This window comes from Arachis duranensis, chromosome 3 (assembly GCF_000817695.3).
Source record: "Arachis duranensis cultivar V14167 chromosome 3, aradu.V14167.gnm2.J7QH, whole genome shotgun sequence".
NCBI lineage: Eukaryota > Viridiplantae > Streptophyta > Magnoliopsida > Fabales > Fabaceae > Arachis > Arachis duranensis.
The window spans coordinates 127,482,104-127,502,913 of record NC_029774.3 but is presented as its reverse complement, the minus strand read 5'-3'; the positions used below and the strand labels follow the sequence as shown (position 1 = coordinate 127,502,913).

Sequence of the window (20,810 nt, the reverse complement as noted above, 5' to 3'; positions counted from 1 at the left end):
TATTCATAATTGAATAGTTTTGGTTAATTAGACTAAAAAAATAAAAAAACGCTATAAATAAAAAGTCAAATTAATTTTAATATTAAATTTATTAATACGATTTTAATTTTATATAATAGTTAGATAATAGATTAGTAAAAGCAAATGGAAAGATGATTTTAATTAGTGTTCGATAAAATATTCATTTAGAATAATTACAAAAAAAGTAAAAATATGATATTATTAAAAATAATATATTTTTATGTTTGAAAAATTATATTTAAATAAAATATTTGTAAAATATAAAATTTAGAGTAATATAGATTCATGAATATCAATCGTTAATCAATTATAAACTAACATAAAATTATAATACAATTTATTTACGAAAAAAATCAACAATAAAAATCATTCAAACACTTTGATTAAAAATATGAGTGGTTAATTATTAATAATATTTTGTTCATAACAAAAAGTAAAAATATAATTATTCAGATTTAGATTTTAAAAGAATTAACGTTATAAGTAACAAATGATCTATTTTATCATGCATATTATAAATTAATAAATCAAACTAACTGATATAATAAATTATAATTAATTTATTGGTATAAATTATAATAAATTATATGATATTTAAAAAAATAAAATGAATAAAAAGAAAATAAAATGAAATAGAAGAGATAGAAGACTACAATAAAATAAATTTAGTGTGAGAGTTTTTTTTTTATAAATTTCATATCACATCCGTTTCAATAATAATAAATAAAAATACGTCAATTTGATACCTAAGAGAAAATGATGAAATAAAATCATAACACAATTCTAAAGTAAAAGCTTAAATTATACCATAATATCATTGTACAACACAAATTGAAAGTAATTTTACACTACAATATATATACCACACAAACAAGTAAATAACTTAAGTTTAAATATGAATTTTATTATTTATGCATACATGATAACACATGGTTTATAAATGCATCATGGATAATATATTATATATTATTCTGAATGATGAGCACGGGAGTTGGAGAGTGTGTGGTGGTTTGTGTCCACAGTAGTTGCCTTCTTGCGACGACGCCTTATAGGAAGAAAAAGAATTGTTGTAAAAGCTACCCAATGAAAAAGTAATTGGTAAACAAATGATATTTTCTTCTAGTATATATGGTCTTTTATAGTGGTAAAATAAAAATGGAAGGAATAAAATTTTGTATTTTTATATTAGAAATAGAATTTGATATTTATCCTAATAAAATTAAATAACTAATTAGTTATAACTCATGTATTTAAATAAATAAAATAAAAATATTTTTAAGAATTAATTAAATCAATTAGTTGATAAAAACAATTAGTATAATTGATTTAATTTGATTTATTAAATTCAAAAAAATAAATTAAGAAATAATTGATTGAATTAATTAGTTGAAATAATTGATTGAATTAATAATAATACACGGGTAATTGAAATAGTCTATATACGGATTTTTCAAGTTGTTATTATTATTATTATTAGTAATTGGTAAACGAATGATATTTTCTTCTAGCATACATGGTCTTTTATAGTGGTAAAATAAAAATGGAAGGAATCAAATTTTATATTTTTATATTAGGAATAGAATTTGATATTTATCCTAATAAAATTATTATTATTATCAATATAAATGGGTTAACAACTTGCCACTAATAAAATCATTGGATAATGAATAAGAATTAGAAGGATATGAATATAATTAAAATATTTTAAAATATTTTTGATTGGTAATTAGTTTAATGATGTATTAAATATTGATATAATATAATTATAATAAAGATATTTTTTTATAAAATAATTTAGAATAGAGAAAAATACATTCATTTTGGAGGGAAAATGGAGTCACGAGAAATCAACACCTCACCTTCATTAATTAGGGGAAAACCCAATTTTAGTATATTAAATAGATAGATGTTCAGCTAATATGGAATTTATATTCATAATTAGAAGTGGAAAAATTAAATAGTACTCTAATATTACTCTACTATTTTTTTTTGATAATGTTAAGAAGATAAAATGAGATAATTAATTAATTAATATTTGTCTCTCAAATATTATTATTTTTTGTATTTTGGTTTTTCACGTCATCTTTCAATTTGATAGGATCATTTAAAAATTTGTTATTAGCCAATAAATAGATAATATATACACATTAATTTAAGTAGTTAATATATATATATAAGGTAAAATTTTTCCAACATTTATTTAAGCAGACAAATAAACTAACCATTCGACCAATCCACTTTGATTTTATTACTGTACTACTTAACTACTATACATATAACAATACACACCACATTAAATAAATTAAATACTTAAATACTTCAATTAAAAGCTTTTTTTTCTTTACATTAAATAAATAAATCAACAAAACTTAAATACACACCACACTTTTTCTTTATTTGAAGTGGAAAAAATTAAATACTCTGCAGAATATATTACTCTACTACTTAAATACTATACAGTTTTTTTTTTGTGTCTTAAATATTATACATTTATGCTTTTTTTTTTAAAATAAAAAAAAGCCTTTCTCAAAATCAAATTTTTGGGAAGGACAAAAAAACTAGATCCACCTCAATTATTTTCACAAACTTAAACACGTGAAAATAAAAAAATAATATTAGAAAAATAAGAATAATCTAAATTTATCTTATTTAGTATTTATTATTATAAACGAAATTGAAGTACAATTTCTATGTCATAAAATGCTACCGCCATACTAGGTAGTTTTTTCTTCTGCATTTTTTACTATATTTATGTAAAAGAAAATTTCATATAATTAAGCTTTTAAGACTGAACAAAATAAAATGCAATTCAAAATAAGGGTTATAAAAAGTATTGCTAGAAAGTTTCTTAAAAACACTCTTTAAATTATATTACAATTAGATAATAGATAGTTTGAATACAAAATGCAAATTACATGCAAACTTTTTTAAGTTCCATATACATTGAATGTATTTGGAAAAAACAAAACTTTTTACTGTAATTCTCTTAACCAATGATTTTAAGACACTTTTTTTAGCTAAATCTAATTAAAATTGAGCAGTGCTAACCTCTCACTCTTTCATTTGAAAGAATTTATGCATTGTTTTTAAAAGAATTTTGCATTATATTATTTTCGTAGAACTTTTGTGTTGTTTTGTTAGAAATTTTATATATGTTAATTTTAGAAAATTTTATTTTGCACTTTTATACAAATATTTCGCTGTTATCGTTGTTTTCATAAAAAATGGATAAAATATTAAAAAAAAAAACAGAAGAGGCAGTTATGTGGAACAAAAACTAAATGTAACTAATATAAGTTGGGACTTAATTATAAAAAAATGTACATGCAACGTTTTTCACCAAAACAAAAATGATATAATTTACAAACCAATCTTATAATTAGTAAATCAAGTAGCTAGATTTCATTCATTAGTCGTTTATCCATTTTTTATAATGCTGGTTTAATATAGGTGTCAAAAGTGAAAACAAATTTCAGTGCCCGAACAAACAAATTCTCAAACCCAATCACAATGAATGTGTATGTGCTACTGTAAAATGTGTAATCAATCATTTTCAAATAATAACAAACACAATTTCTTTATTTTTTAGAATTTCTTTCTTCAAAAGAGGTTCGATAATAAATAGAGATTTTTAATTTTGATATGGATGGATTGATGGAGTATAGCAGCGATATGGGGATTTATGGTGTTTCACCGAGTTGTGACAGTTATGTAGAAGTAATTAGACGGACCGATTAGAAGAACGAAAATCAGACAGACCGATTTCACAAATCGGATGGTGCACAAATCGGTGGGTCCGATTTGCGTACCCCGTTCATGTATCACGCATACAGATGATTTCCTTGGTTGGCTTCGTGACACTATATCTAAAACACGATTGTTTTCTCCCTCCCAGCAGATATCTCTTTCACTCTTATATCTCTCTCTTCATGCTCCCAATCCCACCACTTTTTTCATTATTCATCATTGTTGGACCACAACAAACCTCCAAAAAAATTAAAAGAAAATGCTAAGAAGACCAAAAACCAAAGAAGTAAATCAATTAGAGCTCCATATTGTTAATTATCTTAGGTATCCAAATTATGTAAGTTTTTATTTTTTAATAATTTAATTTAATAATAATAATAGTGATAATATTAGATTTTATTAGCAATATATATTATAATGGCACTAAGTAGAGATTAATCATGTATGTGTGTATGATTTTATTGTTAGGTGGTTAGAAATAGAAATTAAAATAAGAATTAATCATGTATGTATGTATGTTATAGTAAGTTCAACCGTTGAATTAGATTTTTTTATGATTATTGGTTAAAATAAAATGAAAGAATGAATGAATGTGAATGAATGAAAGAAGAAGGACAATGAGATCTGTACATACCAGATTAGATATTGATATTGTTGTTGTTGTTATTAGTATTAGTAATTGAGTTTAATAAATTATTATGATTAATAATAAAAATTTAATAGGGTAATGCTAGGGAGACAAAAAAAAAACAGCTAAAACTTGTCTTATTTAACATTCATTAGTCGTCGCAACAATTAATGAATGCTAAATAAGGCAAGTTATGACTGTTTTTTGGCTGATTTTCTTTGGTTACCAAACATTTCCGATTTAATAAATTATTTATGATCATTAATAATTGAATTTTAATTCAGTAAAATTTAGACAATAAATTAGTATGCTGTTTTATGAATAATAATAATAATAATAATAATAATAATAATAATAATAATAATAATAATAATAATATTAGAGGTTGGTAGAAAAAAATATTTGTTCTACGAATAAATAATTTATTAGTTGTGAAATTATTCTGGTTAGTTAGTTAAGGTTAATTAATTTTTGAAATGCAATTATGCTGGTAATTAGTTATAATGACATGTAAGGATAATTGTGTTTTTGTTAATATAGTTATATTATACCGGTACTTATAACGGAAATGTGATATTGTAGGGTTCACGGATGTTGATATGTGATCACTTAAAGCCGCCGGATCCATACAACTAAATTGTTGAGTCACACTTACGCGAGACTGAATTTTATTATGTTTCTCAGATTGGAGTTATCCAATGTCAGAAGCAATGATTAATGCTCTGACTGAGAGATGGCGGCCTGAGACTCACACATTTCATTTTTCGGTTGGTGAGTGTGCCGTGACCTTGGAGGATGTGACGATAATTCTCGGTCTGCCGACAAATGGTCTTCCGGTTACAGGACCGACCATGAGTAATTTTGAGGCATTGGAGACCGAGTGCTTGCACCAGTTTGGGGTTGCACCGAGGAAGATGGACTGTAGATGAAGCTTTATAAAATTAATGTGGTTTAGAGATTTGAAATATCGTATAGTGTTGAATGATGATGTTCACATTCAGATGTATGTAAAGTATCACATAATGTTGTATGTTATTTGGGACAATTTTGTTTGGAGATAAGTCGGGTGCAGCGGTGCATTAGAAATTTCTGCCTTTGCTCCGTAATTTCAGTAGGATCATACAGTTTAGTTGGGGTTCGGCATGCCTGGGACACTTGTATAGATCACTGTGTAGGGCAACTCGTGTCGACGGCAAGGAGATGGACGGTCCGCTGACACTATTGCTTACCTGGACTTAGATCTGGCTACCATTTCTAGCGCCGATTCCCAGTAATCCCCGAGTATTTCCAATTGCAAACAGTTAATTTTGATTAAAGTATGCATTGAAAGAGGTTCTAGAAATTGTATTTTGCTTTCCAGAAAATAAGTTAATTAATGGATTGTCTGACACTAGGTGGCATAACTAGGATTGTGAAAACTATGCCTACCGATATAATTCGCTTGCGCACTACAGGAGGTTGTTGGATGATCTACAAGAAGGATAGGTATGTTATAAAATACTACTATCGAATTTAGCTTGGTCAGTGAATTAATTGTTCTATAATCATCTGACTGTTTCGATGTGTCCAGTTTGTTTGGCAGGCTTATGGCATTGGAGACATTGACCCAGACGTGATTCCTTTAGACATCCGTCATAATTCGGTTATTTGGAGTGCCACGGTGTCGCTTATATCTTTTGAATGCATCGAGTGGCACGCATCCGACAGGGTCAGAAGGCAATTTGGCTTGAGACAGGGTGTTCCTAATCAAGAGCGGGATCTAGGTGCATCATACGACGAAGTTCTAACTGGGCCTAAAAATCAGGATTCGGCCGATACCCACTCTTTTTGGGTGATGCAATAGACCAATCGGTATAGTCACGTTCTTGTTGATGACTTAGTGCCTCCATTGAAAATTTACATGCATTGGTACCGAGAAGCATTCGGTGTCCACTTGCAATTGTTGAATCTTGTATTTCAAGAGAATTCAGAAGGTCCTCCACCACCACCGGAACCGACACCGCCACCGCCACCGCCACCACCACTGCCACAACAGGGGGTTGAGTATTTTGCACCATATGTTCCTGACATGCATCCGTCTGATTATTTTTCAGCGTCAGTCCCGGTACATCAACAGTATTGGGTGGTCCACAGTATGATACAGGGGAGCAACCTTCATTCAGTCAGCTGCATGGTTTCATGGCTCCGGGGCTGCGTCATTCACATTCAGGTAATTATGTTGACATTCCCACCGACCATCAAGCACATCTGGGTGGTATCCTTCTTTATGCACCTGCATTCATATATTGGGAAAACTCCGATTCGTGCATAGCCTCCAAATTCAACGACTGCATGAAAGAAGGCTCCTGAAACAGATGCGGGTTTGCTAGTGCATTTGCAACTTCCGCCACATCTGTGTTCATGCGCCGTCAGCTTCATCTTCGTTTTTACCTGTACCAATGATCTCATAGTTACTTTCAAATTCATTCTCGCTTTCACTATTATAATCTTCCAATTCAATGTTACTGTCCGCTTCAGATTACTCGAACTCAATATACAACTCGATGTACGATATTCGATAGCGGTTTTCCATATACATTGAAAATATTTCATGCATACTTGCTTCATCCGTCACGTATTTTGTCTGAAATTGAACGAACCCACCAAACACGGATAAAGGATACCTGTACAAAATACACGATACTCTCCTAGATCTTTGAGAATCTATCTTCTCACAAATCACACCTTTCAATTCCTCAAATGACAATGTGAACGGAATAACATCTAATGGATTTTCACACACAAATTAAACTCCCTCATATGTTTGTAATAAAATCTGCCCGTAACAATAAATCTTTAACACAACTCTGTCATCCATAACACTATACGTACTTGACTATTCTCAATCTCACTAAATTTTATTCTGCAAGAATGAAGGAGAAGAAGAGGAACATGAGCTGAGACCGGCGATGAAAAAATGGAATTTCTGTGATTTTTTTCTGTTTATGTATGCATTTACAACCAAATCGGACGGATCGATCGCGTCCTATCATTTCGAATTTTTTGCGCATCACAAATCACTGGGTTCGATTAGTGCACTCCCGGATTAAAAAAAAATTGGCCACCAGAAATTGGTGAGTTCAATTAGTTCACTCTTCGATTTAAAAAATTGGACAACCAAAAATTGGTGGGTCCGATTTCATGCAAACGAAATATCTTCCTCACACAAATCGGACTGTCCGATTTGTGTTCCTTTCTCTCTGCTTGAAATCGGACGGTCCAATTTCTTTTCCCTCAAATTCCTAAAAGCAACACCATCATAACAGTATAATTCACCCCTAATCATCATAACCCAGCATAACTCACCATGCTAAATCATATAAAAAAAATCAGGCTAATAAGTATCGTTCAATCACAAGTGCTTTATAAAAACGTCCTCATAAGCAAGTGCCTTGAGAACAATAGATTGTTAAGAATGTTTAAGTAAAAAAGTATATACATAGATAAAGATAATTTTTTATATATTTAACATGATTGAAAATTTTAAATCTTATATTCTTTAATAAAAAATAATTTCACAATAAATTATTTAAAAAAATATTATTAGCAATATTCTTAAAAAAAAACCCATGAAGTTTGTAACGCACAATTCAACGAATTCATCAGCATTCCAAAAATAGCAACAAGAAAGTGCTTTGAAGAGGAAATTGAATAGCCGTAAGAGGAAGTACGCATTCCAAGGAGCATATATAAGCAATTTGGAAGCGAGAGGTGTTAGCGGATACATAGATTTTCATGGTTGAGAAATAGCGAGCAACGCCCATATAAACATGATAATTAACGACAAGAATCATAGCACAGAATAAAGCTAGCTAGCTAGCTAGTCATTGAAAACAAAAACAAAAACATTACACTTTCAAGAAAACAAAAAGATTAATAAATTTATGTATATATAGGAGATGGATAGGGTAAAAATATATTTGTTATTGGCATGTCTGTTTTCATGGACAATCTCGGTGGTACGAAGTGAAGATCCATATTGGTACTTTACATGGAAGGTTACTTATGGAATTGCTTCCCCATTAGGTGTTCCACAACAAGTGATTCTCATCAATGACCAATTTCCAGGACCAAATATCAATTCCACCAGCAACAATAACATTGTTGTTAATGTTTTCAACAATCTTGATGAGCCCTTGCTTTTTCATTGGTATGGATCATCATCATCATCACTATTCATTATTCATTATTCAAAATTATTGTGAATTCTCCTTGAACTCATAAATTTGTAGGTCCGGGGTGCAACAAAGAAAGAATTCATGGCAAGACGGTCTTCCAGGGACGAATTGCCCGATCCAACCAGGTGCCAACTTCACATACAAGTTTCAGGTGAAGGATCAGATAGGAAGCTACTTCTACTACCCCAGCCTCGGCCTCCACAGGGCGGCCGGGGGATTCGGCGGCCTCCGCATAAACAGCCGCCTACTCATCCCCGTCCCATACCCAGATCCGGAGGACGACTACACTGTCCTCATTGGCGACTGGTTCACAAAGAGCCACGCAACCCTCAAGAAATTTCTAGACGGCGGCCGCTCCCTAGGGCGGCCGGAAGGGGTGCTCATCAACGGCCAGAACGCCAAAGGCGACGGCTCCGACAAGCCCCTCTTCGAAATGAAAGAAGGGAAGACTTACAAGTACAGAGTCTGCAACGTTGGCCTCAAGGACACCCTCAACTTCAGGATCCAAGACCACCCTATGCTGCTCGTCGAGATGGAAGGCTCTCACACCGTTCAGAACATATACGATTCACTCGACGTCCACGTCGGAATGTGCTTCAGTGTTCTCGTAACTGCCGACAAGAAACCCAGGGATTATTACATGGTTGCTTCAACTAGGTTTAGCAAAACCCTAATTACTGGAAAAGGGATCATAAGGTACAGCAATGGAAAAGGTCCAGCTTCACCTGAAATTCCAGCAGCACCGATTGGTTGGGCTTGGTCGCTGAACCAATTCAAGTCCTTCAGATGGAACCTTACCGCCAGCGCTGCAAGGCCTAATCCTCAGGGAAGTTACCACTACGGTCAGATCAACATTACCCGAACCATTAAGCTCGTTAATTCGGTTAGTAGGGGAAGTGGGAAGCTCCTTTATGGACTCAATGGTGTTTCACATGTTGACCCGGAAACACCTATCAAGCTTGCTGAGTACTTTGAAATCCCTGACAAGGTCTTCAAGTACAATGTCATCTCCGATAACCCTAGCAGCGTTGCAACCACCCTCACCGTGCAACCCAATGTGCTTAACATCACGTACCGCACCTTTGTTGAGATCGTCTTTGAGAACCATGAGAAGAGCATCCAGTCATATCATCTTTGCGGCTATTCTTTCTTCTTTGTCGCGTAAGCGCGCATTCATGTTTTCTTTATCTGTTTCTTTCTTTAGTTGTTCGATCTGATCTGTTATTAATAATGAAATGGTGCAGCATAGAGCCAGGGCTGTGGACGCCAGAGAAGAGGAAGAGCTATAACATGCTTGATACGGTGAGCAGGAACACAGTACAGGTGTTCCCAAAGTCATGGGCGGCGATACTGCTGACGTTCGACAACGCGGGAGTATGGAACTTGAGGTCGGAGATAGCAGAGAACCGCTACTTAGGACAACAACTATACATAAGCGTTTTGTCGCCTGAACGTTCTATCAGGGATGAGTTCAACATTCCAAATAATTGCTTGCTTTGTGGCGCCGTCAAGGATTTGCCAAAGCCACCACCATACGCCTAATCATTTTTGTAAAATGTCACTCCTTTTCTTTTCTTCTATAAAGCTAGCTTTGTAATCCTTTGATGAGATGGTCAGCTAGTGAATTTTTTTTTTTTTCAAATACCAAAAGTAGGGGGAAATTTGTTGATCAGTCTGGAACAAACCGTGTTTAAAAATCGCATTACATTTTTGTATTTTCACATTAATTTTTTTAATATACATACTCTTGAAAACCTATAACAAAAAAGATGTGATGAATAAATAAGATCACATGGATAGATTCATGCAAAAGTAATATATGGAGAAGATGTATATATATACACAATCTTATCTCATATAATACTTACAAAAATAAAAGAGTATATATCTGAATTTTTAATTGTTTTTACTTTTTATACATAGATTTCACCCAACTAAAAGCCTCTTATTATGTTTATTTTTTCTTAAAAATGGCAAATTTCTGGACGAAGAGTAACATTATGTGCAAGGTTTTTTTTTTTGTTCGCTGTTCACTTCTCGTCATAACATTTATACAGCTCCAGGAAATTATGTCACGCCATTGGATGGTTTTATTTATTTAGCATTGTTTAAGGGGAGGCTGGATATTTTTTGAAAATTTTTACCAGAGTATATAGTTACGTTGTTCAAAATCTATAAATTATAGATACTTCTTGACTCTTGAGTTTCCCTATTTACATGTTAGATACACATATGACACTCAATTGATATTCGTCTACAGACGTCTTCTGTGTCCAATTGCACTAAAGAATTTGTAGTTATGTGTTGTTCAAAATCTATAAGGTATTACACTTAATTTATATTAGTCCGACATACATATTTTCTATATCTTTTTGTGCTAACAAAAATAAAAAAGCACTTCTACAGACACGCTTATTTGAAATATGATGTTATATAAGTATTTTTATTCATGAACATTATTGTAATTTTTTTTTTGGTTTCTCACCGTATTCCCCAACTAGACTGGTCAAGGACTAATCTGCCCCGGTCTTAAGCTCCATTTAAGGATTTCTACACAATAATATAATTTTATTAAAACAAAATTTATATATTTGTAACAGTTGCTTCTAATGCTAATAGAAAAAACTTTTATAAATATATTCAAATACAAAATATTTTTCTACTTCTACTTCTGACAAAAATTCTTCTCGAAAATAAACAAACCCAATATCTACTTACCCAAACGGTTTAAACAAATTTTTTAAATGGGCAGGCATCTGTAATGGCCCAGAGACGTGTGGTCTATTGATGATAAATATATTAGAAAATTAACTTGAGACCTAAAGGGATCAACTATTGTTCGATCTTTTATCAATCCTAACACTGCCTGCAGAAGCCTGATTTGCTGCTCGATTACTCCCAAAGTTCTTTCGATTTGATTCCCTGGCAATTCTAGAGCCAAACTACATACATAGAGTAGTAAAGACAAATCAATTAAAGTGCAAGAGTGGCCATTTCTGTTGGCAGGGCCAAATAAATGTTCCAACTTAATATAAATTATAGTCATTTTCAGCCACCTGCAGTGGTGTTGCATCCCCTCCAAGTGTCGTTGAAATATTACGAAGGGTGTATTTGCGAGTTGGGATCTTGGAGGAAAATGGGGGAAACAGAAGGTCTTTGACTTTAAGAGTAAGATGAAATCCTCTGCAATATTCAAGAGTAGTATAGTCTTGTGTACGGTTCTCTTAATATATACATGCCAAACTTGATGCAAATAAATTTGAATGTGTTGTTTGCAGTTTTGATCCCATTAATTGAGTCTATATATTTAATATTATATATATACATATAAAATAGTAATATATAATTATATATATTAATGATCTTAATTATTTAAAATTTTATATTTATTTATTACATATAATTTTGATGTAGGACATAAATAAAAAATTTATATTTATTGATAGATAAATAATATATAAAATTATTCGTTTTAAATATTTTTTAAAATATATAAGTTACAATTTATTGATATAAAATTATAGATTTTGTATATGTGTTTCTATTATTTGAGCCAGCTCGTGAGCTTTCGGTGAGTCGAGCTTGAGCTTAAGAAATAGACTCGATTGTTAATGAGTCGAGCCGTGAGCCAAGCTCAATTTTTGTGAGCCAAGCTTGAGCTTGGTCTAGCTCGACTCAGGAGCACCAAGTTTCTCGTTGACATTTGAAAAGGACAAATAGCTGAGTAGAAAACGAGTTCTTGTAGATTTCTATAGAACATTGCTACATTAGGATCCCGAAAATGGACCAAAACTAAAAAAATCACAGAACTCTCAATTTTATTATTCAGACAGGCACCAGAGCTCTGATTACAAATGCCTTAAAAAATTGCAAGCACTCAAAGGCTATATTGTTTCCCCCAATGGTTGTGTAGATTCACTACCCAACCATTGCTTTCATACGTAAAACATAAATTCAGAACCGTGGAGTTTAGATATGCATACCTGGATTGCCCGTTTTGGCAGAATTGCTGCCTCATTCAAACCAAGCAATGCTGCAACCTTCAAGAAACACGTACAACAGTAACGTCCAAGTCGTTAGAAATCGTTTCTTGTTTCTTTCTTCAGACAGAAATGAGAAAGATTTGGCACAATAATCTCACTGCAGTAAGAAAGCTTTTCAGATACTAACATCAATTGGCTATTTATACCAAAAGTGTTTCCACTCTATAGACTCAGTTCAGGTATCAGCGCCAAAGTTTCAAGTCATTCCCATTCGCAAGCATAAAATTGTGTTACCAACCGCACATAACATTTTTTATTAAGCTGAGTCAATGATTCAAAAAAGTCTCGAGGAAGCAATGCCAGTCAGCCTTAAAATGTCCAACAAAATGTATATCCATACACAAGTGCATGACATTCAAAAACGTGGGGGAGTAAATGCATCTTTGATACACAAAAATAAAACAGCAATACCTCTCTTAAAATCCTTTTATCACCGATGCCACTAGGTTGATCAAGGTTGGCAATCTCCCACAAAGGAAAGTTGAGCAAAACCCTAATCACATCCTCATCCAAGAATGGAAATCTAGCCTGAAAGAAAAATATACTTTATTAGAAAGTAGAAACAAGGAAAAACAGAAGAAAAGGGGGGTAACTGGTCAGTCTACAAAGTCAAGAACATTGATTTTTCTTATATGTAAAATTGAACATTACCTCCTTTCCATTATCAGCAATACATCTATCATCTCTCCCTAAATTTCTTTTCCAGATTCTTTGCATGTCTAGTTTCATTTCCTCGTGTAGCCCCAGCCAACTGATACAGGCATATTATACCATCAGGATGCATTGAAATGACGATTCACAAATGTCAATATGAAAGATAAAGAAAGCACGACCACAATCACAAATGCACAAAACTAGAAAATTATATCATCCAGGAAAATCTAAAAAGGGAAAAGAATTTCATTCTCTACAACATGGAATCATGAATTTTATAATTTTAAGTCTTGTCCTTGTATATAATGTTAAAACACAATTCACCAGTATCATAGTAATACCTTCCTCGTCTATAACTTGTTCTATGTCGACCATACCCAGCACATTGTTCATCAGCGCCAGAACCAACAAGGAGAATCCTTGCACTGGACTTATACTTAGCTCGTGCAGGATTTTCATCATCATTATCATCTATATTTGCATCAGACACCCATCCATCACCACCAGCAGCGAGCCATAAAGCTATTCCAATATTAAGGTCCTGAAATGATGTGGAAACCACTCACATCACCAGATCAGAAATAGTAGAGTGAGTCTGGAAACTTAGAAAATGGGTTTCGGGGATACTTCGATAAAAGGTATATATCTTTGACTTGAGTTTGTAGTTCATGTTAGTGCATTATAAGTAACTTTTTATATTACTTTATATACTTCTATGATGCACAAAAGCTTCATTTTTACTCATGTATTTGTACCATACCAAATACTGTTACCTTAAACTTCTTAAATATGTGACAGACTTTTTAATAAAATTCCTGGATTTATGTATCATAGTATCATATTTAATACTTGTATCTGCATTGGTGCAACATAGGTTACCTTAGAGAATCAGGTGGTAATATAAATAACATAATTACTTAAATGACAGACTAAAAAAATAAATATTGGTTCACAGGATTAACTGATACCATGTAGGTATTAGCAGGATTTATGAGTGACATAACATGACTAGTTTCGAACACCAAGTCTGACAATTCAGAATCAATCTCCACAAGTCTCCACCTGTGTTTACAATGAGAAAACATTTGAACACGATAGAAACTAGAAATAACATTGTTTCTATGGAAGTATGTACAGTGCCCAAGATGCATAATCAGAATAAAGCAAAAATAAGAGACTCCATATTACAGAGTAAACTAGATATAGTTCTAAAACCACTGTATTTGATCTACATGTTCCTTTATCTAATGAATTTGTATCCTCTCATGTTCAAATATACATGAGAGATCCAAATTCTCACCTCCCAGCTTAAGTTTCTGCAATGACATTTTCTAAAATCGAAACTAAAATCTCATTTAAATTTATTCATCTTCAAACCACAAACTCATTAACTTTTATCATATTCAATGTTGATACGTTTCTGCAAGTATTGGTTGAATACATTTCTATTTGAAATTCGATTACTTTTGTTAGTCATTACCAACGGTGACAAAGCAAAATTTCCCAGTAAACTGATGTCATCAGTCACCAATTTTCAACGTCCATAACAATGGAAGAGAGATTATTCGCAGACTTCAGTAGAAATACAATGGAAGAGAGATTATTCGCAGACTTCAGTAGAAATAAAACATTCTTTTTCTTTCTCAAAATCTTCAACAGGAAAGACAATAGATACAATTCAATATTACTCAGCTTGAGTTTAAAAACTATTCAGTACATAATAGCAAAAGATACTCAAGTTAATGCATAGACAAAAATATAATACCTAAAGGAAAAAGTAAAACAATTCATACCTATATTTTCTAACAAGAAACTAGAAAACAGAAAGTAAGACAGGCCCATGAAAAACTTCAGTTAGCATTGCATACCTTCTGGAAGGTGCAACTCTTTTCAGTTCTTTTAACCCAGCCTTGGCAGATATTCTATCTGGAGCAAACTGACCATCAAAGCTTACATTAAGTAGATCAATTTGATCTGCCAACACAAAAGAAAGATTAAGCAATCAGCTCAATTGAAATCTTCAAAACAAAAAACATGCCAACTCAACTAGTTCTACTCCATGTGTTTCTAACCAGATAATTAACTAACTAGGATTATGTAAAGTAACAGCAAAGAAATCAAATGAAGCTTATTGAGAAGCACTCACAACTTTGATCTAGGCATTGATCTAATAATGCTGCAAGTATCATAGAATCCAGACCACCAGAGAAAAGAATGGCCACAGGAACAAAGTTCTCTTTAGTACTCGATACCTGTGCAATCAAATCCAAATATTTCAATTAATCCTGGCAAATATAAATAATATTGACAGAAGGAAAAGTGGAAAACATTGACAGTTCAAGCATAAACTCAAAGGTCCTCCATGGCAATCACATCAGATATATGATCCATATATCTAAAAAGGTTTTAGATTACTGTTAAGTTTTATGGGTATGATTGACATGAAAGGAACTTCCAATCCAATAATTGGTTGTGTGAAAAACGTCTAATAAAATGCTATGCAGTGGTCTTAGATTGAATCTGATTTAATGTCAATAATCAAGGACTCAAGGGTTATCAGGGTAGCTAAGTTCGTCGATTTTCACTCAGCACGTGGTGTAATCTAACTGGGAGCCCTTCACCATGAAATAACCTTTCAGGAAACACTATGTAAGTTTCCTTGTGTCAATTACATTCAGTTAGAGCTAAAATCACTCATCCATCAAACAAGCTATCAAATATCCCCACAGCTGAAAACATCTTAACAAACAGACTAGTAAGAACATATCCTGTTACTACCATTTATCACAGACAAAAGCCACAAAAGACATAAATCATATCAGCAACATTCATATTCAATGTCAGTAATCCAATTTCCATCAAATCAGAGACCTGGTATATTGTATACATTGAAGTACGCCGCAACACAGACTCGTGTAAAGCATTTAGCAAAACATGAGCTGGCACTGGAATTGTTGACTGAGTTGAGCCTGCTTAGTCAAGACGAAGATGTCACAATCTAATAAAACTAAAAACAACCAAATTGCCAAAAAGTACAAAAGGGGTTGGAACATATACTAGGAATTAAATTTTCCAATAATTAAATGGAGCATTCGGCATTAATATATGATAACACCTTCATCACATGGAACTGCCTCTTAAGAAGCAGAATGCACATTGTGTTTCCCTGTTAAAAAACTTACATTTGTATATCTGCAGGTCTTCAGAGTTGGGTTCAATGGAAGTTCTCTCCCACTTAATAAGTTCCTTTAACATAGAATTTGTGTATTCATGTAGCTTGAGCTCACCAGCCATATGTCCATTTGATTTTGAACCATCCACATCCAGACTATATATCCCACATGGTAGCTCCTCCCAGTAACTAGGACAACTGAGTCCATTATGTGTTTCATACTCTGCAGCAAATTACTATAAATAAGCCCAATTGTCAAAAGCTTTAATTTACAAATTCAATAACCTGCACAACCGGAAGTGAAACATAAGTAGAAAATAGTCCTACATAGTTTATGAAAGACAAATATAATCTATCCAAATAAGTCTAGTTCACAGAAAGTGAAGCATAAGTAGAAGATTAACCAAATATGCTCCATAGAAGGAAAATACCAGAGGTCTGCTCAGTAGGAAAAATAGGTGAGACAGAAGAAAGCAGGAAGGTGGAGTCATCTTGTGTAGGCCAGTGAACAAGGAGGCTCCTTCTACCAAATGCATCTCGGCCAAACCAGAGAGTCCGTGAACTATCCTACAAAAGACCAAAATGAAAAAAGAAGGTACCACCTCAAACTTCACGATTTGTGCAGAAGAAACAGATAGAGCCCAAAATTTGGACAAACAGAAACTTACCACTTCGAGTTACCTGCCAATAGATGATAGCCCACGGCCCTTTAATAGTAGAAAGAACATCTGGAACAGTACTCTTCCCACTTCTAGCACACTGTGTGGTACCACAATAACCACAGGAGCAACACCTTCCTAGAGTTTGCAAGAGGAATTCAGCATCATTGCAATCACTTGCAATGTCAAGTCCTCCAAAAATCTCACCTAAAGAGGCACAATAAAAATCAAAACCTAAAATGATTCACTACTCACCAAGATGAAAAAAAAAAGGGAGACATATCCCTCAGATATATAAATAAATAGAAAACACAACCAATAACACAGAGCAAAACCATAAAGATAAACTGATAAGACATTTCACACATTGACACATGGTGGTTGGCTATATATACAGTAGTTTTAAATTGCCAGGCAACTACAATTGCAGCCGCAATGTTGCTGCCGTGAGACAATAGTGCTTGCAACGCAACCAGAGTCTCATTCATATAACATATATAATCTAAAATGAGTATGAAAAACATATATATAAGATGTAAAATGTTCCAGTACCATTATACACAAGAACATTTCCAGATGCATCTACGAGAGGCTGAACAAGAGGATTGCTTCCCCTGAGCTGCAAAGTTGCACCAATGAAATGAAGCTGCGCCGTACATTCTCCATTATTATCATTCCCTTGAGAACAGAATTCGTGTCCTTCATCACCTGCTGCTATGAAGGACGATGAGATATGGTTTCTCCCCAAAACGCTGCGTTGCAGGGAGACTTTCTTTACACCTAAACTATCGGGACCCCTTCTCCGGAGAGCTTCCTTGACGTCATCCACGGAGAACGACAGCTGTAAAAATAAACATGAGCAAGCAACTTTAAACGGCGTAAAAAAGAAAGAATGGCAGTAACAGTTGAAACTTTGAATTGAGCTTACTTTCTCAGTTGCAGGAGGTGGGGATGTTAAGGAGGATGAGGTGATGCGAATGGCAGAGACAATCAATGCGATTCCGCACATCTCCGCCCTGCTTGGCTGCTACTGCTACGATTGTGGTTTTCGTTGGGGTTTTGAATTTGATTGATTCGGAGCGTTTAGTTAGGTTTAAAATAGTAATTTTGAATTCCTCTCTCAACAGCTGCTTCCGTAGCATAGTGGTAGTGCGTTCGCTTCGTAAGCGAAAGGTCGCGAGTTCGATCCTCGCCGGGAGCTTTCGTTTTACTCGAGCTCTCACTGTCGTTGTTTTATGGTCCCGTTTGTTGGCGCCTGCTTTTGGTTGTAGACTTGTGTAGTGTTGTTGTAACTTTCTATGATGGACCGATGGAGTTAACCCGGAGCGCCCAAGCCTGAATATTTTTTTTTGTGACTCCCAAGCCTGAATATTTTTTTAGAGATGCTGAAGTTTATAGTTAATATATATTTTTCTTTCTAAATGTTGTATGGAAAAAAATAAGAATAAATTATATTTTTATAATTTTATTTTTTTTTATTTAATTTATCATTAAACAAAATATAAAAATATTATTTTTTGTATATTTATTATTTATATTTTATTTTCAGTAAGATTTTTTATTTTAATAAATAAAAAATTATGATAAAATAAATATTTTAAAAAATAATTATCGAAATAAATCTCTCTCTTTACTGTAAACGAGATAAGATTGGGAGACGTCTTTAAATAGATGTTATTCACAGTCAAATTCCTCTTTACTGTAAACGAGATAAGGCTAGAAGATGTCTTTAAATAGATGTCGTTCACAGTCTTTAACTGGATTTCAGTTTAAACTTTTCAATGACTTTTTCTTCTCTTTTACCCCTTTATAACCACATTATCAATAAATAGTTAAATACGACAATAGCGTGCGTAGTTGGTAATGATGGAGACATCAACAGGCTGAATGAGATTTCGCATTACGCGGGACAGCAGATTTTGAAGTTAGTTTCTTTGTGTTGAATTTTGTGCAATCTCATTTAGATATATCTTTGTATGTAGCCATGGTTAAGATAGTTGTGAAGAACTAGAGTATAATTTGTAGCAATAGGAATAGATCGGTTGTAGAAATTTGGAACTCTTTTTGATTGTGGTAGATTATTACTACATAGTTATTAGTTTGGAACTCTATTTTACTTGTGGTAGGTTGTTACTACTTATTATAATCTTTTAGTTAGGTTCTTTTAGTATCAAACATATTAAAATTAATAGAATAATATTTGTCTAAAAAGTAAGTAATTAAAAATGTAAATATGTTCTTAATTAGAAGTATCTTTAACTTATAAAAAAATATTTATTTAACTTTAATATTTTTTATACTAAAAAAATCCTATTACAAAAGTTTTTAAAATACTTAAAAACAGTGTAAAAATTTAATAAGAAAAATATAGAAACCTATTTAAAATTTTTAAAATACGAGGACCGTTAAATGTCGAAGATCCAATTAAAGTTTTAAAAATATTTCTTTATAATTCTGAAATTTATTTTCTTCAGAAGCCTCGTCTTCTATTGCCTCGGTGAGTGAATCATACCCTTCCTCCACCGGATGCCATCGTTTCGTATCTGGTTGAGGCTGGATACGGCGATACGGTGCCCCTCAAGAATTTCACATTCGATAATTTCCTTATTATGGCATTCGTGGAGCAATGGTGCCCGGAGACCCACACGTTTCATCTCTCGTGGGGTGAGGTCATTATCACCCTGCAGGACGTGGCATACCACCTAGGACTACATGCGCACGGGATTCCAGTCGGGGGTGCCTTTGTGACTTCGGTAGGTGGTACTACAATGAGACGTGGCAGTTGGTAGAATGGCTGCTGTTTGCATGTAAAACCTGAGAAATTAGTAAATAATTAGTCAATAAATTAATTATTAATCTAAGAAATTAAAAAATAAAATTTTATAATTTAATGTGAAAGAGCTCATTAAAACAAGAATTTTGACACTAATTCTAAAAAATTTAGCCCAAAATTAAGTCGAATAGACTGAATCGATCGAATTGGACCCAAAATTAGGCCCAAGACCCAATTATACGACACCATAATGAAGGGCAACAGCCCTTCCTTCCCAGAATCAAACACAAAACACGTAGAGCTCATAGGAAGGGGGAAGAAGTGATGAAACTCCAAAACCCTTGGCTAGATTTCAATCTCACATAACTTTTTATCTGAAGTTTCGATTGACGAGCCGTCAGCGGTTACGCGTTCGTCTCGGAATTCTCTATAAAACCCACTAAGAAATTTGGTAAGAGAATCACATTTTCTAACCCAATTTTACTATTTTCAGTTCATGATTTTGGGTTTTGGTAATTGAGATATTTTGTGATTTTGATGGTTTAGAGGTACTCTAGCAGTAGATAATTATCAAATTTTGTCCATTTGACTTATGAGTAACGGTAAGAAAACCCTAACCCTTGTGAATTGGTGATTTAATGAGCTCTATGTTTATTATTGTAATATTGTATGAATTAGATCGTATATCTTGTTGAATTGGAGTTAAATTTGTAGATATTGAAAGCTTGGGATTGAATCTTGTGAGCTGAAAATTCATTTGGTGAGGAGTTGGAGCTTTGAAACTTGAGGAACAGTGAATAATTGAGGGTGTTCCGGGTTTAGGGAGGAATCGACTAAGGTATGATTTTTGTTTCTCGTAGATAATATGTAATGTCACGTGAAAATTTAGGCTAGCC

General features: G+C 33.1%; 2 protein-coding genes and 1 non-coding gene across 3 annotated transcripts; 2 read left to right on the top strand and 1 right to left on the bottom strand.

Annotated features, from left to right (window-relative positions):
* The first annotated feature begins 8,108 nt into the window (after nt 1-8,108).
* On the top strand, nt 8,109-10,199 carry LOC107481424 (L-ascorbate oxidase homolog). Its single transcript, XM_016101701.3, has 3 exons — nt 8,109-8,585; nt 8,668-9,774; nt 9,858-10,199. The coding sequence occupies exons 1-3, from the start codon at nt 8,335-8,337 to the stop codon at nt 10,153-10,155; spliced, it is 1,656 nt and encodes a 551-aa protein (XP_015957187.1). The 5' UTR covers nt 8,109-8,334; the 3' UTR covers nt 10,156-10,199.
* A 1,027-nt stretch (nt 10,200-11,226) lies between these two features.
* On the bottom strand, nt 11,227-18,211 carry LOC107481483 (uncharacterized). Its single transcript, XM_016101764.3, has 14 exons — nt 18,070-18,211; nt 17,694-17,982; nt 17,164-17,348; nt 16,914-17,049; nt 16,493-16,705; nt 16,182-16,279; nt 15,457-15,562; nt 15,179-15,284; nt 14,279-14,372; nt 13,652-13,851; nt 13,308-13,407; nt 13,068-13,184; nt 12,597-12,653; nt 11,227-11,555 (listed from the first exon to the last, which is right to left on the bottom strand). The coding sequence occupies exons 1-14, from the start codon at nt 18,148-18,150 to the stop codon at nt 11,442-11,444; spliced, it is 1,896 nt and encodes a 631-aa protein (XP_015957250.1). The 5' UTR covers nt 18,151-18,211; the 3' UTR covers nt 11,227-11,441.
* Nucleotides 18,212-18,270: 59 nt separating this feature from the next.
* Nucleotides 18,271-18,342, top strand: TRNAT-CGU (transfer RNA threonine (anticodon CGU)). The gene has a single exon. It is a non-coding gene; the product is annotated as a tRNA-Thr (tRNA).
* Nucleotides 18,343-20,810: the final 2,468 nt, after the last annotated feature.

Coding starts and splice junctions, on each gene's coding strand:
- LOC107481424 (XM_016101701.3), top strand. CDS start 8,335: ATGGATAGGGTAAAAATATATTTGTTATTGGCATGTCTGTTTTCATGG. Junction 8,586..8,667: donor GAGCCCTTGCTTTTTCATTG/GTATGGATCATC, acceptor ATAAATTTGTAG/GTCCGGGGTGCAACAAAGAA. Junction 9,775..9,857: donor TATTCTTTCTTCTTTGTCGC/GTAAGCGCGCAT, acceptor GAAATGGTGCAG/CATAGAGCCAGGGCTGTGGA.
- LOC107481483 (XM_016101764.3), bottom strand. CDS start 18,150: ATGTGCGGAATCGCATTGATTGTCTCTGCCATTCGCATCACCTCATCC. Junction 16,280..16,492: donor AGACCTGCAGATATACAAAT/GTAAGTTTTTTA, acceptor TTGACTAAGCAG/GCTCAACTCAGTCAACAATT. Junction 13,852..14,278: donor ATCCTGCTAATACCTACATG/GTATCAGTTAAT, acceptor ACATCATTTCAG/GACCTTAATATTGGAATAGC.